We start from the raw sequence: 14,404 nt of genomic DNA, 5'->3' as shown, positions 1-14,404 counted from the left end.
GGATTGTGTCGGTAGAGAATAGAGTGTATCATGGGGTGTTAACCCTGTGACCTCCTATTCAAGCACTATGACCCACCTCAACAATACAGGCCTTTGAATTCATGACAGCACAACTGTGGGTGATGAAGCCTTTTGGCCCCAATACATCATTCTCACACAATCAGGTGCGCTCTCAAACACCTGTCGGCGAGGGGCTAATGTCTCTCTGGACAGGCTTTTAGAGGGGAAGCAATGCAACAGATAAAAGGACTCGGCTGATCTTTAGCCTCTCTGCTCAGCTCCGCTCGTGCCCTCCAACTTCTCCTGCTCTCTCCCTCTTTTGTCCTCTCCAACCCTGCTTTAACCTCCTCTCATTTACGATTCTCTCATTTCCCTTTTCTCCTCATCTTCTCCCTTCTTCTTACTTCTTCTCCTCCTCGCCATCTTCTTTCTGATTTCATGCTGTCAGCTCTCACACCCCTCCGATGACCTCTCCCCCCAGCTGGGCAATTTAGCAGAAATATGGCAACAACATTAGAGACCCCCCCCTCCTCCTCTTTTCCCAACAGCTCGCTCTCTTCGTCTCATGTCATCCTTTTCTTGCTCGGTCCATCCTCCCGTTTCCCCCCCTCCCTCGCAACAAACAAAAGCAGAGGCAGGATGAGTGCGCCTGATGGAGTGATAACGAGAGAAGTAGAGGAAAAGAGATGGGCAAAGGAAGCAGGAGAGCGAGAAACTAAGAGAAGGGGGAGTGGGAGAGACCACTTCAATCCCCTCTATTGTGACAGCGCTGCCATCAATCTGTTGATTGGGTAATTACCATGTCAATCACACAGAGGTCAAAGCAGATAGGGCAACCGTGGGGGAGGCAGGGGGCAGAGTGAGTGAGTGAGAAAGAGACGGGAGCGTTCGGGAGACAGATTGAGAGTGAACAGGTGTAATTTCTCAAGTGTTTTCTCCTCTAATCAATTAGACAAGCGGATATGCGGAACACGCCCCAAAAAAAAGACCAACAACTTGAGGGAGGAAAAGGGAAAAGAATAAACAACAACAACAAAAAAAACCCCAAAACACCAAACAGCAAATGATATGACCTTGAGTTCGGCTCCTGTGAGGCAGGAGTGATGCAGGGAGGAGGAATGGAGTGATTAGGGTTGGAAGGCAAAGAGGTCCGCTAATTGAAATGAAGAGGGACAACATTATTCAGCAGCGCCAGTCAAGAGGCTGTTCAGCTGCACAACAGTCTGATTGAACAGCACAGAAGAGAGACTAAGAGATTTTTGAAAATGAGAGAAAGAGCGTGGAGACAGAAGAGACCGAGGAGGGAGGGGAGGACACACACATGGGCGTACAATTTGCTCCAAAATGATGCAAGCCTGGAAAAATAAGTGCAGGATGCCGTTTATAACACAATACATCTTATCCGTATACAATTAGTTTAACTGTTGTGGCTTTCTGCGCTTGTTTCAAAACTCCTTCTCCACATTTATTTCATCATCCCTGCTATCTGTCCACCTCGTTTATCGAGCTCCTCCACACCTACTTATAATCCCTCCTTCCTAATGAGACATCTTTAAAAAAAAAAAAAAAAAAAATCACTCTTGGCAAAATCATATTTGGCAGATTTTATTTAGGCTATTAAGCAAAACGAGTCAAATCTGGGCTCATAGGTAATGAATATAAAAAAAAAAAAAAAAAGAAATAAAAAAAAAAAAAAAAAAAAAAAAAAAAAAAAAGGGCCTGGCGTTGCAATTACACCCCCTCTGCCTTCCTCCCCTCTCCCCCTCCCTCCGTCCGCCAATCCGCCCCAAAAAAAAAGAGCTAAAGATGTCGAAAGATGGATAATTTCCCCTAGGTACAATTTAACTGTCACTTTGCGTTGCCATTTACTGCGGCGCGCAGCCCTGTTAATGTCCCCAACTTTGCATGTCAGCCACTTTCCAGCCAATTAAGCCCTGAAAAAATAACGAGCGCTTTGCTCGGTGGAAACCTGAAGGATTAGACAAGGAAGCTCATTTTGCCTCATCTCACTTCCTCCCCCCCTCCTCCTCCTCCTCCTCTTTTTCTCCCTCTCCGTCCCACTCTTTTGTTGGAGGAGATGGGCAGGCCTGTTATCAAGACACTGTCCTCGCGTGAGGGAGAGCGAGGTGTCTGTGTCTAGAAACGCAAATGACACTGTGATCATGACACCACTAGCCTGCTGTTACATGTGTTCAAGAATGGCACTTACTTATTACTAATAATGTCCGTGCCCCACACAGATGAACGTCTGTGTGTGTGTGTGTGTGTGTGTGTGTGTTTTGTGTGTGCGGGTCTTAAAAAGTTGCATTAATTTTGATCATTATTTTGGCCACAGAGGGGCAGTCAAACATAAAGTTGATATGGCAAACACGTCCGCTAGCAGTTGCTCTGCAGTCGCTTACACACCCAGCAGATGCACAGCAACTATGCAATTAGCATTTAGTTTAAAGTGCTTAAAGGTTCTCTGTGCCACACCAACAACATCCACACTGACACTGGAAGATCACCAACATCTGAGAGACAGACCACTTCCTTTACGGAGGTTGTGCACACGAGAGCGAACAAAAACATAATCCAGCCACAACTATCAGCCCACACGAGCACTGCAAAATGCGTTGTAGTAACGTTATCTTTCAGTTGTCAGTCGATCCAGAGTGGACCAGTGTGTCAGTGGTGCCTCCAAAGGGGGGTCGGGGCTCTTTGGTCACCCCTGAAGTCAACAGATAGCCAAGTAACAATAATAATGTATGTAATAAACCATAGCTGACTGTAGTTTAACACATTGTCATCACACATGGACAGAATTTGCTGTGTTAAAATCATAAAGAAAGATTAACTTCTTGCTTATGGGTGAACATTTCCCCCCTTAAATACTTTGGAGAATCTCTCTTGCTGGACTATTTTGAAAAACAACCAACACGTGGTACTCTACGTCTGTGCACGTCAGATATCCAGCAACATTAACAGTAAAATAAGAAACTAAATCATGCAGTTTCTTAAGTCTCATAGTTTCACTCCTGTAAAACATTTCCTGAGGCGCCAGTGCCATGTGTAAAAACAGACACTTAAAGAATGGAGCAGAAAACCATGTGAACAGAGGAAAACGTAAAGGTTCTCACACTGAGCTCAAATAGAACCAGTACGGATAAATTAGGGAGAGAACATGAACAAAATACTTTGGATGTTTAGGTTACCGACTAAACGTGGGCCTGCCAACAGTTTCAGAGTGAGGGACTTAGATGCACCACCAACGTGCACACTTGGTCAGACCAGCTGTTATTGAATATAACACAAACAGGAAGTGTAACTTCATTTCCTGCAAAGGACACGATTATTGAACTATGTCTTTGCATAGAGCGTAGTTATTTGCTGCTATATTAATGCCATTTGTTAAAATTCCCACATATTGCACCTTTAATATTCACTCTCTGTTCCATCTGCTGAGGATAATTTCCATCTTTTTGCTTTTGTTTGTTTTCTAACTTTGCTCATCTGCCAGTAGATGCTCAGCGTGTAATGTTCAGATGGTTTATTGGAGCTTTTTAGCTGAAACCGATTGCCTTCTATTGTAGAAAACAAGGTTGATGAGAGTAGAAAATTACAACAATGAGCTAAGAAGAGGCATTTTGTGATGCTCCTCAGTGAGTTTGTCACCATGAGTAACATCTTTAACGCTGCATAAAGACGCTATTATACCAAATAAGATCATAAGCTGAATACTTAACAGATATGTGTTGAGTTTAAGTTAACAAACACGAGTCTCTCAACATCTCTTTATCTGAATTAATCTTTGGATCTGACTCTCCTCTCAGGCTCCTTTCCTTTATCTACTCAGGGTTTTCATTTTTCTTTTAGGCCTAAGGAGTGGGAGTGAATGAGGCATTTTGCCTCTGAGCCACTCATCACTTTTCAGCTCTCGACCCTCCTCCTCCTCCTATTCCATCATCACGGATGCTGTCTTATCATACATGTCCTGCCAGCTCTTCACTTTGTTGGACTCATTAGCATTTACTGTCGCTAATCACTTCTATGAGGATGTGGCAATCTGAGCTAGCTGCCAGCTAGCGCAGAAACAGGTTAGCACACACAATGCTGAGCGGACGGGCATGAAGGCTAACGGGGCGGCGCGTATGATGGGCTGTCAAGGGCTAATCTGGCGGAGAAGTGTTCATTAAGTCATTAGCGCTGACGCAGCGATGAGATGGGTGCAGGCGGGAGTGATGCCTGCTTTGTCCTCTTTTATCGCTTCTCTCCATCCCTCCTCCTCCCGACTGTCTGTCTGTCCGCTGACTGACGGAATGAAGAGGTGGAGACGAACCGAGGAAGATAAAGGACGTAGAGAGAAGAGAGCGAGGAGACAGATTCAGCTGGAGTGCAAAAGTCAAGTGTCGCTGTTCTCCAAGCTGCCCTGGAGCCTGGATGAACCGCTGCTGGAGCGACACCCTCAGTCTGCCTTACAATCCCAAACATGTCACACCTTCAGAGGAGGCTAATTTAGTCGTATATTTTCAAAAAGGGTTTCCTGATCAAACTCGCAACCTTTTTCAGACATGCCATTCTTTACATTCCTGGCTTCATTCTGTTAATCAGATGTAGGTCACTTTTATGATAATTTTCCTCACAGCTTCATTCATACATGACCCAGATAGTGATGGAGAGGCCACAGTGTGAACAATACTGACTGGATGTACAACAAGCGTTATAAAGCGTAACAAAGTACTGATAAAAGGCTAAATCTGTTGTGTAACAAATAACTTACCAGCAGCTTAGAAATTTTGACTTGGCGTACAAAAGCTGACCTGTCTAATGCACAGTACCATTTACCGTTACATTCTGACCAATCCTGTCTTCGTGTGGGGGACAATTTACAATTGTAAGCAATTTTCACAGCTGTAAACGTGTGCAACTCTCTCACTCGTGGTCTGATGCTGCAGGTATTTGTTAAAGACTCCTGCAACCAGCTGGAAGCAGCAAACTAAAAATCAGCTCCAGTTAATGTTGTAGATTAGCTTCATTATTGATGTGACTCATTAATCTGAGCTGCAGAAATCACTGTGACATTTTTTTGATTCTGTAGGCATTTCATCTGTAAGAGATGTAAAATTTCAAAGCAGAATGAAGAAAAGCATTTTGTGATTTTCTCTACAAACTGGCTTTTGTGCTCCGTTTTCCTAAAATCAGAAAAATCGGATGTCCTAAAATTCTCCAAATCACTTCACACGACTCCAAATATGTCGCTTGTGCATGTCTGTCTGTTAACGCGAGGACATGCAGTCGTCTCTGATGCATTCAAATGTCTTAAAGGGGCTTGTCCATGTCTGGAAGGGGCTTAAATAAAGCACACTGATGATCAGCTGTAGCGCCTTGATCATAATTAATTCCATCCGATAAAGGGGCAGAGCTGTTGTAGTACAATGCTAGACGTCCTGACAGAAATCTTAATCCTTAACCTGTTATTCTTGTAGTTATTTTCAAGCATATTAAAAGCAGACACTGATTCATTACTTCACACTTGCAGGACAGGATCTGCTACAATATAAGTTAAAGAAACAACTAAAAGAGAGACTGTGCTGCTGCTGTTTGTCATGTAAAGAAGCCAAACAAACAATTTACCCGACATGACAAAAAAAAAGCAGACAACTCTGTCAAACAAACTTTATCTGGACATTAGGTTTGTTGACCGACTCTTGACAACCAGCCAGCTAAAAGCACACAAACGTACCGCTAACAAACGCGTGACAGGTGATGTTCGAATACCAGCAGCTATCTTGTTCCCTCGTGTTCATTAGTGTGTGTTCACCGCGGTATCATTTGGAGGAAGTACAACTGGCACTTGATTTGTGAGCGGTGGCTGCGGTAAGCTGCTGTGTGCGTTTGTGTTTTGGCTGCTGTTGATGACCCAGGAGTAAATTAGCCTGCTAATCTCACAGAGGCAGTGATTAACGAGTGAACCTGGAAACTCTGTTTGTGCCAGAGACCAGACTTACAGCAACACAAACAGCAGCAGGGGAGCACCAGTGTGTGTGTGTGTGTGTGTCTACCTCGACTGCAGCATGTACACTAGAGGTGTACGAAAGCATGTGCAGGGCGTGTGTGTGTGTGTGTGTGTGTGTGTTGACGGGCCCCTAACGGTGCACTGCGTGTCTATGGTAAATCCAGCAATTAGTGCTCTGTACATAATTAACATGCTAATGAGCTGATCTACTTAAAAGCCGCTCTGACAAATAGAATATACACACATACACTGAATGACACACACATGCTGAATAGAGTCGAGGGGTGGGGCAATACCACTGACCCCACAGCCAATGTTTACCGACGTTCATTTGCATACTCGCATTATGGGAAGAAGCATCGATGGCCATCTCTCACCACAAACACACACTTAAAGCTCGGAGGATAGCAGTGGGTGTTTCAGGAGATCAGGGGTGGGGGCTCATGGGAGAGGTTGCAGCTGGCGAATCCTCAAACAAACAAAACCTGGCTCTGACGCGGCACACAAACACACACTGACATAAATGAGCAATTTCCACATCCTCTCTCTGTCTGAATCGCTGACCCAGAATATAACCTCAGCTATGATCATAGGGAGGGATGAGTGACTCATTGAGACACACATACATACACACACCTGGCAACAGGCTTTGGCAGATGAAGACACGAATCTGAAAACAAAAGTGAGCTTGTTGGCTGGTTCGTGGACAACTTCAGCCATAAAAAAAATGGAACGTAACGTGTTTTAAATCCAACCGAAGCCACTTTTTGTTATTTGGTGATCGGTGTTTTGTGATTTGTAAAGCAGTTGCAGGTTGTTTTACCGTTTCAGGTACGCGCTAATGGCAGGTGAGCAGAGATTGGCGCTGGGCTTGATCAGGCCGAGGGTGAAGGCGGTGTCCTGCAGCCGCTGGACGGCGTCGACGTCGCCCGTGTCCGCTACGGCACAGAACGTGTGGAAAAGCCCGGTGATGTTAGGGTCCTTCATCACCACGTCCTTCTCTTTCATCTCCTTCAGGATGTCCACAGCCTCTGCGAGGGAGAGAAAAGACAGAAATTGCCGTGTGAAGAAAACATCGCTTGTTACTACAACTCTCAGACGCTTCGACGAGGTGAGACCTTCCGTCAACAGAAGTGACGCGAGTGCGGTTTAGAAGTAAGGAGAACACGGGCGAATATAAAGAACAAAAGAAAAGGAGAAAGGGAGATAATGCAGAGAGGAGAGAGGAAGCGAGAGGTGGGCAGAGCTTGGCTGGAAGAAGAGTAGGGTGTGTGAATATGATAAAAGGCCCCTTTAGCTAATTCCATGTGGGGAAAACAAACCCATATTAAAACAGCATTTTGCACCCAGCGGGGATGCAAATCCAACCCCGTATAATGCCAACTCTGTGCTAATTGCTACTTGCGGTTTTCTAAACGAGACTACAATTACCGGACCCCTACAATGGAGGCCAGCTTTTTGCCGTGGCCATGTGGAAAGCACTTGGGGGGCTAAATTATAGGTATGTGGCGACAAGGGCCTGCCGTGGCCCTGGTGAGACCTCGGTAAGCGGGCTGAGGGGTGGATCAGTTTGGTCAAGTCCAGCCGGTAATGGAGGGCTTTTTACTGGGCCACGCGCCCATCTGGCCAACGCTAGGGGCTAAATGTTGAAAAGGGAGTGTGCTATGTGTGTGTATATGTGGTGTATCAGGGTAAAGTAATTAAGATGCGTTTACAGTCTATTTAGACAGCTGCTAATGGGCTGACAGCGATACAGCCGCTCTCCACCACAGATACTAATCTATACTGCATGACCAAGAAGACGGGTGGAGATGGAAGGATGCAGAGAATACATTTGAATAATCTGCATTAAGCTTCCGGCTGCTTAAAAATCGCTCAGCAAATACCCTTGGCTCCTTTTATTTGGTGAAAATTTTGAGCAGACATAAAAGCAGAGAAACTTGAAGTGAACAAATGTGGGTGTAATGATAGCCACACCTACACAGCTGTTAATACAACAAAACCCCTCCGACAGGAATGTCACTTTCTACTGGGAACACACATTCATCAGCAACACACACACACTTGTGGGCTGAGAAACGGGGCCACTGGTGAGTGCTTTGGCATCCTAATTTCAGTCTGTCTCTCCATCTCTCCACCTCCCTGTGCCAGTTGTTATGGCGATGGGAACCAAAGGCTGTCACAGACTTAATGGGACGGGGGAAAATAGAGGGAAGGACGGGTGGAGTAGGGGTGACTAGCAACGGAGGAGACGCCGCTAAACAGGGGAGGGAGTTAAAGGGAGGACAATAAGAGGAGGGCGAAGCTTGTCAGAGGCGTGGGTTCGGGTAGCCGGACGAGGGCTTGACATGACAAAAGGGGCAAACTTTAAAGTCTGTTGCGCTGTTATCATCGTGGCCGTAGGAACAATAAGCGAAGGGATGCAAGGCGACAGCTCCCGTTTCCCTCTGCCGTGAAGCCGCTGTAACTCAGTTCCCAAACAGTCCTATAAACTTATCTATCAACAGAAACTGACCATGTGGTTGCAAAAAAAAAACAGAATTTGTGGATGACTTTTACTGTCAGGCCCAGAGTGTGTTTGCTGGAGACACCCTGCAGTGTGAAGTAGTGAAAGCTCAGTTTAACCTACTGAAGCAGCCTGCTGGCTCAGACAGAGAGGATAAATTCTCAGTGTTTGGAGAGTCTTACTTCAATACAGACAGATAAGAACTGTGGTGTCAGAGGATGTAGGTATCAGCTTCCATAGAGGAAATAAAAAACGATAAGATACATTCAGTCTATGGTCCCAAAACCAGCTGCATCCAGACTCGTGTCAGTGTTAGAAAAAAAAATCAGGATTAAGAAATAACCAGCTCTGTTACTGAGTTAAAGCTTCATAAAAAACAGCTCAATCCTATAATTAATGCTGATTCTCTGTGTGATTGACTTATTTCTTATCAGCAATATTATTTATGCTATCCTGCCTTATCTTACCGGCATTTTAGTGTTTTTGCTATGATTGATGTATTTTCAGATTTTATTGATATTTCAATTGCTTGTATTCTCTTTTATTTCTCTTTTACTAACTTAACGGCTAATCTTGTATTTTGCCTTATTTAGTTTTGTCGTGCCTTAGTCCGTTTTTAATTTAGAGATTTATTTTATCTCTTATTTTATTTTAGATTTTAATCTATTTTTAGGCATCCTATATTTTGTCCTGTGTTTGAGGCACTTTGAGGTGATTTTGATTTGCTTGAAAAGTTTTATATAAGTTTGATTAATGGACTACAAATTTTCAATACCAGTAAAAAAATTAATTAATTAAAGTAAAAGGATATAATAAATAAAAATAAATAAATAATTTGTGCTTTTGACATCCACAAAGATCTGTGTGTTGTCCTAAATTCTCAGAAAAGACCTCCTGCACTTGTATGAAACCGAGTTAAAATGTACAAATGTCGCATAAAGTTGGCATAAGAAGTTAGGCAATCATCGGATTCATTAGGATTCAACATCTGGAAACTGCAAAGATCTGCACAAAATTTCCAGGCAATCCATCTAGTAGCTGTGGAAGTAGTTTGGTCAGGACAAAAAATAAAAAAATAAAAAAAAATCAGACACTCCCATGCACTCCAAGCTGGAGTGATGCCACGAGGCTGATCAAAGATAACTAGGGGGGAAAAAAGGACCAAAACTGAGGTGAAAATTAATTTTTAAAACTCTGTCTCTGCAAGACAGAGTTTTTTTTATTATCCAGGAATGAGTGGGAGCAGAGAGCAAAGCATCGGTGAAACAACAAACCCCAGCGTCTTGTAAGGTGTTCCAGGTAAACAAGCTGATCACAGATGCTGGTATCAGCATTAAACAATTCCCCCGTAATGACCTGACCTGTTGTCAAGTCTGTTCTGTTTATCAGCTCAGATGTGAGATATTCTCGCTCTCCGGCTCTGTGCTTCTCTCCACGCTTCCCTCCTTCCTCCTACCCGTAACTCTCTCCGTCACGATCTGACAGACCCGCTAATCACCGAGACCAATGGCTTGGAGCTGATCTGCCCAAATGGAGCTACACTAGCTAACATCCCTCCGTCCAACGTCCAAACCTCCCCCACGGTGTTCTCCCTCCATCTCCCCCTTTATCCGTCCGTTTAGCCAGTATGCATATCCATCAGCTCAGCCGAGCATCATGGCCAGCACAGCGAGCCAGACCACACACACACATCAAGAGATGGGGGAGGCAGACAGGCCAGGTAAACAAACATCACACAGCCCAATGGTTCATCTAATGTTCCATGACTTGACTGCTAGTGATGTCTCTTTCCCAAAGCGCAGGCACACACACACACGCTCATGCACAGCACCAATGACGAGTCCAGGACCATCTAAAGCCAGAACAAGTTGTGTTTACCAAAGTAGGAGGATGGACAGATGGAGGAAGAGGGGCAAGGGCAGGTCAAAGAGATGCTGGCTGATAGAGGAGAGGTGTATTTAAGAAAATGGAAGGAGAGAAGCAAAAGGTAGAACGAGGTAAAGATGGTGTTCAGCCTCCTGATGACAGTGTTCATACGTACAACGGCCTCGACGGGTCACATGATCGATAGATTAAAGGATGGACTCGCACAAAGAGGTGATCTAATAATAACGTATTTATATCAGCCTGCATTCTTAAAGATTTAAAGCCACAGCGAGATCAAACGAGCATCTCTACATGTTGTCATTTCTTTTTCCTTTTATATCCTCCCAACAATTAACACTGGATTTAACGCAATTTGTAAAAATTTGCCCCCAACTGTGGAGTAACAAAAAATACTAACCCACAGTTTTCCACCTGCTGGCGTTGGCAGAGGAACATAGCAGCTGAGTCTCTACAAAGACGAACCTAAAGACGGATCATAAGTGTTCTGCTTTCTGGATCTGCGAGTACACACGAGTCAGCTAGAGTGACTTAAATTTCTCTGGCTCAGTGTGGAAGTCCTTTAACTTTTTGTGACACGATGCTACAACAGCAACAGCCCGATACCCGATTTACTGCACATGTATGTGATGCATCCTCTGAGCAGACTAGGAAGTAGCATGATAGGAACGCAACCATGGAGTCTACAACTGTCCAAGTGTGTGTTCATGAGGGCGTACAACCAGGCCTTAGAGTTGGAGAGAGTCTAGTTATTATATTGGTCATCTTTGATCTGGATGGCTGCAAGAAAGGATTTATTAAGTTTAAAGGGGCACAAATAGAGCTTGCTGTGTTTTTTCACGAGGGTCGATCCTGTCGGTGAAGCGGTAAGGTCATAATTTATTCACTCATGGGTACATATAACCTCTTTGTGATCCACTGTTTTCACTGTTTTAAGTACCGTTGGGGGAGCGGGACGTTAAAGCCGTCGTGCTTCTCATGCGGAACAGAACATCAATCTGTTAAAGTGACGGCGTTCTGTCAGACCGACATCGGCCACTTTTACATGAATGTGCATCATTAGGACCATCAACGGGAGCGAGAGGAAGCCATGATGAGGTTTGATCGTACGTAAAGGGTCAGTTCACGACAATAAACAACAATAAAGACTAAAACAAACTAGGCAACAGCATCAGTCAGGACCTAGAAGTGTTCATCACTTCTCACAGCTTGGAAGCAGTTTAATCATTTGTAAGATAGCAGTTGTGCTCAGATCAAGCCCTGATCTTCATTACATCATCTTTTTTTATCCATTGTTAAAGTCAAAATACTCTCAAACTACTTTTTTTAAATGACAAAGATCATTAAGTCTCACAACAGGATATTTCCAGTTGCAGTTTAATTATTGTGCATTCGTTTCCATAACGATATACAGAGTGTGACTTCATTAAAGTAACCAATAGAGCAAACTACTCAACAAAGCTGTGCACCTATCTACTAATGTGACTGTACACAGTTCAGACTTGTTCTGTGCTGAAGGTAACGTGTAAATCCGACCCAGTAATACTGGCGATGCAACTTCTACGGAAAAGTAATAATTCATTCATGAAGCCGACATTTTATGACGCTGCCAAATTAATAGAAAGGATTGCCTGTCTGAAAGCGGGTTAAGTGGGTTTACTTTGTTCTCATCTCATCTTCCAGATAAAAATAACCCACAAGAAAAGAGATGGACGGTAAAAAAGAAAGATGTTTAACAAGATACGATGGTTAAAGGGCCGTGATGTAAATGAGGAGCAGCAGAGCAAAATCTGCTGCATTAGAAGTGCAGGAATTAATGATGAAGAACCGTCAGAGAACAAAAGGTGGCGGGAAGATGACGTGAACCAAGTCAAAAGGAGGAAGTAAGGTGCAAACAAAGTTGCCTGGCGAGGGCGAGATGGGAGGCTTTGAACCAAGGGCAAAAACAACAAAGCCATTAGAGAGGGCGAGAAATAAAGCAAGATGCCAGGAGACATGATCTTCATCTGGGCCTGGTGTGTGCTGGGAGCCGGGCGGACCAGCGTCTGGGTGGGGACAGGCTAACATCAAGGTTAGCCATGTGTGCTAATGTGGCTGACAAGCGTCCCCTCCATATGCACACTCTGGCTAATGGCAAATGCGTTAGCGCTGCCTATACACACCCCGACACACACACAGATGGACACACCGTCCGCCGTGCCACCAAATGCCTTTTTGCTTGAATTCACATGCAAATTTGCGTGTGTGTGTGTGTGTGTGTGTGTGTGTGACAAATGCTCAAGCACTTTGGTGGACATGATCTGCCATTAGCATCAAGGCGGATTTCAATAATTCTGGAAAAATACACACAGTCCTGTAATTTTCCCCCTCTCTCATTTCTTACTGACGTGTGTGTGTGTGTGTGTGTGTGTGTGTGTGTGTGTGTGTGTGTGTGTGTGTGTGCGTTGGGGGGGTAGAATAGGAGAATGACACGGTTTGCGACAGAGCGGGGGAGAGAGGGTCAGATAGAGAGACAGAGATGGAGACGGAGAGCGAGCGCGAAGGGGAGGAGAGGAAAGGCGAGGACAGACAAGGGAAACATTTTGCCTGTCATTGAGTGCAAAAAGCAGAGCGGCAAAACTGATGGTAATTGGGTCTTCGATGGGCTGAAGGAAACCCACCGTAGCATTCTGGAAATGGCCGGCTAATGTGGTTTGAGGGAGGGAGAGAGACAGATTGTGACAGAGTTGGTGACACACACAACCACACGTCGGTTTTTAGGTTCAAGCCTGATCTGCCGTCAGAGGAGGACGGCGGCGGCGAGGAGCTAAGTGCTGGTGGGGCGACTCAATTAATCAACTGGTCAGTCGGCACAAAATTAAAACCAATTTTGATAATCGTTTAGGCAAAAAAAAACGCTATTCAGTGTCTTTCTTTTGTTGTGGAGAGTTGGTCGGACAAAAGCAGTTTGAGGAAGTTAAGACGGCTCTGAGAAGCTGAGGTGTGGAATTTAAAGTTTACCTCAACTCCAAGCAGTTACTCCTGTTTTATTTTTACTCACTGCGGGCTCATTTTTCATAAAGACCGCAATGGAAACGGCACAATCATGGCCAAAAGTAAAAAGAACTCAAAAATGTTTTCTGTGCAGTAAGACAAATGCAGACTGCGAGAAATCGTAAAAAAAAAAACGGGAAAAAAAGTCGAATTTCTTGGATTATATATTTTACACACATGAAACATTTTCCAAGTGCCTCCAGCAGTTACCAATACAGAAGAAAAGTGACTCTACATACTGTAGATGCTTAACTACGCACATTTAATTTGTTTACATACTTTTCTTCTATCTATTCTTTGAAAACACTGACTGCAGTTCAGCTGAAAAGCTCCTGAATTTTTGTCATGTGTGATGCTGGATGCAGCCGAGTCACTAATTGCTGCGTGATTGTGCCGACGAGCGCAGAATTTTTTGTTTTTGATAGAATTAAGTTACAGCAAACTGTTTATTTTTTAGCAAATACTTAAGTGAGACATGTAGAATAAATAGATTTTTAAGAAATATCACAATTTTAAGCTTAGAAGTTGGTTTAAAGAATGAACTGCAAGTCACAGACGAGTACTTCAAAGACTGTCCGAAAACTGAAAATCTGATCATTCTTTCTGTTTTCACAGTCTCTGGCTCTGGTTAATGGTGCAGTTTTGGTGATTTTGTTTAAAGCCAACACGCCTTTCAAACCCACTGGCGGGTTTTGGGGTTCAGAGGGTTAATTAAAGACACTAATGAAACTGAAAACGAAAGCTAATTAGCTGCAGCCCTCGGGGGGGGGGACTCACCCTCCACTTTGCCATTTAGGGAGAGGGTCCTGACCAGTGTGACGTACTTTCTGCCATCTAGTGCGGCGGATGAGTCCTTACGGTTCCTAAAAGCAGAGACAGACAAACCCGATTAATGTATTCCACTTACAGTAATGCAACTCATCTATTGTGCGTTCTCAGTGATGCTGGAACCAGGTGGTGAGTGAAGAGAAGGAAACAGGGGAGGA

At 44.2% G+C, this 14,404-nt stretch overlaps 1 protein-coding gene across 1 annotated transcript in view; it reads right to left on the bottom strand.

The window, feature by feature from the left end:
* lrpprc (leucine-rich pentatricopeptide repeat containing) overlaps window positions 1–14,404 on the bottom strand; it is a 79,261-nt gene that overhangs the window by 38,221 nt on the left and 26,636 nt on the right. Inside the window, exons 22-23 of the mRNA XM_008298079.1 lie at window positions 14,196–14,281; window positions 6,819–7,026 (exon numbers count right to left, since the gene is read on the bottom strand). Coding sequence (XP_008296301.1) covers window positions 6,819–7,026; window positions 14,196–14,281 — 294 coding nt within the window. The remainder of the gene's footprint in view (window positions 1–6,818; window positions 7,027–14,195; window positions 14,282–14,404) is intronic.

This window comes from Stegastes partitus, unplaced genomic scaffold, assembly GCF_000690725.1.
Source record: "Stegastes partitus isolate 25-593 unplaced genomic scaffold, Stegastes_partitus-1.0.2 Scaffold1278, whole genome shotgun sequence".
NCBI classification, from domain to species: domain Eukaryota; kingdom Metazoa; phylum Chordata; class Actinopteri; family Pomacentridae; genus Stegastes; species Stegastes partitus.
This window is presented reverse-complemented; position numbering and strand designations above follow the sequence as displayed.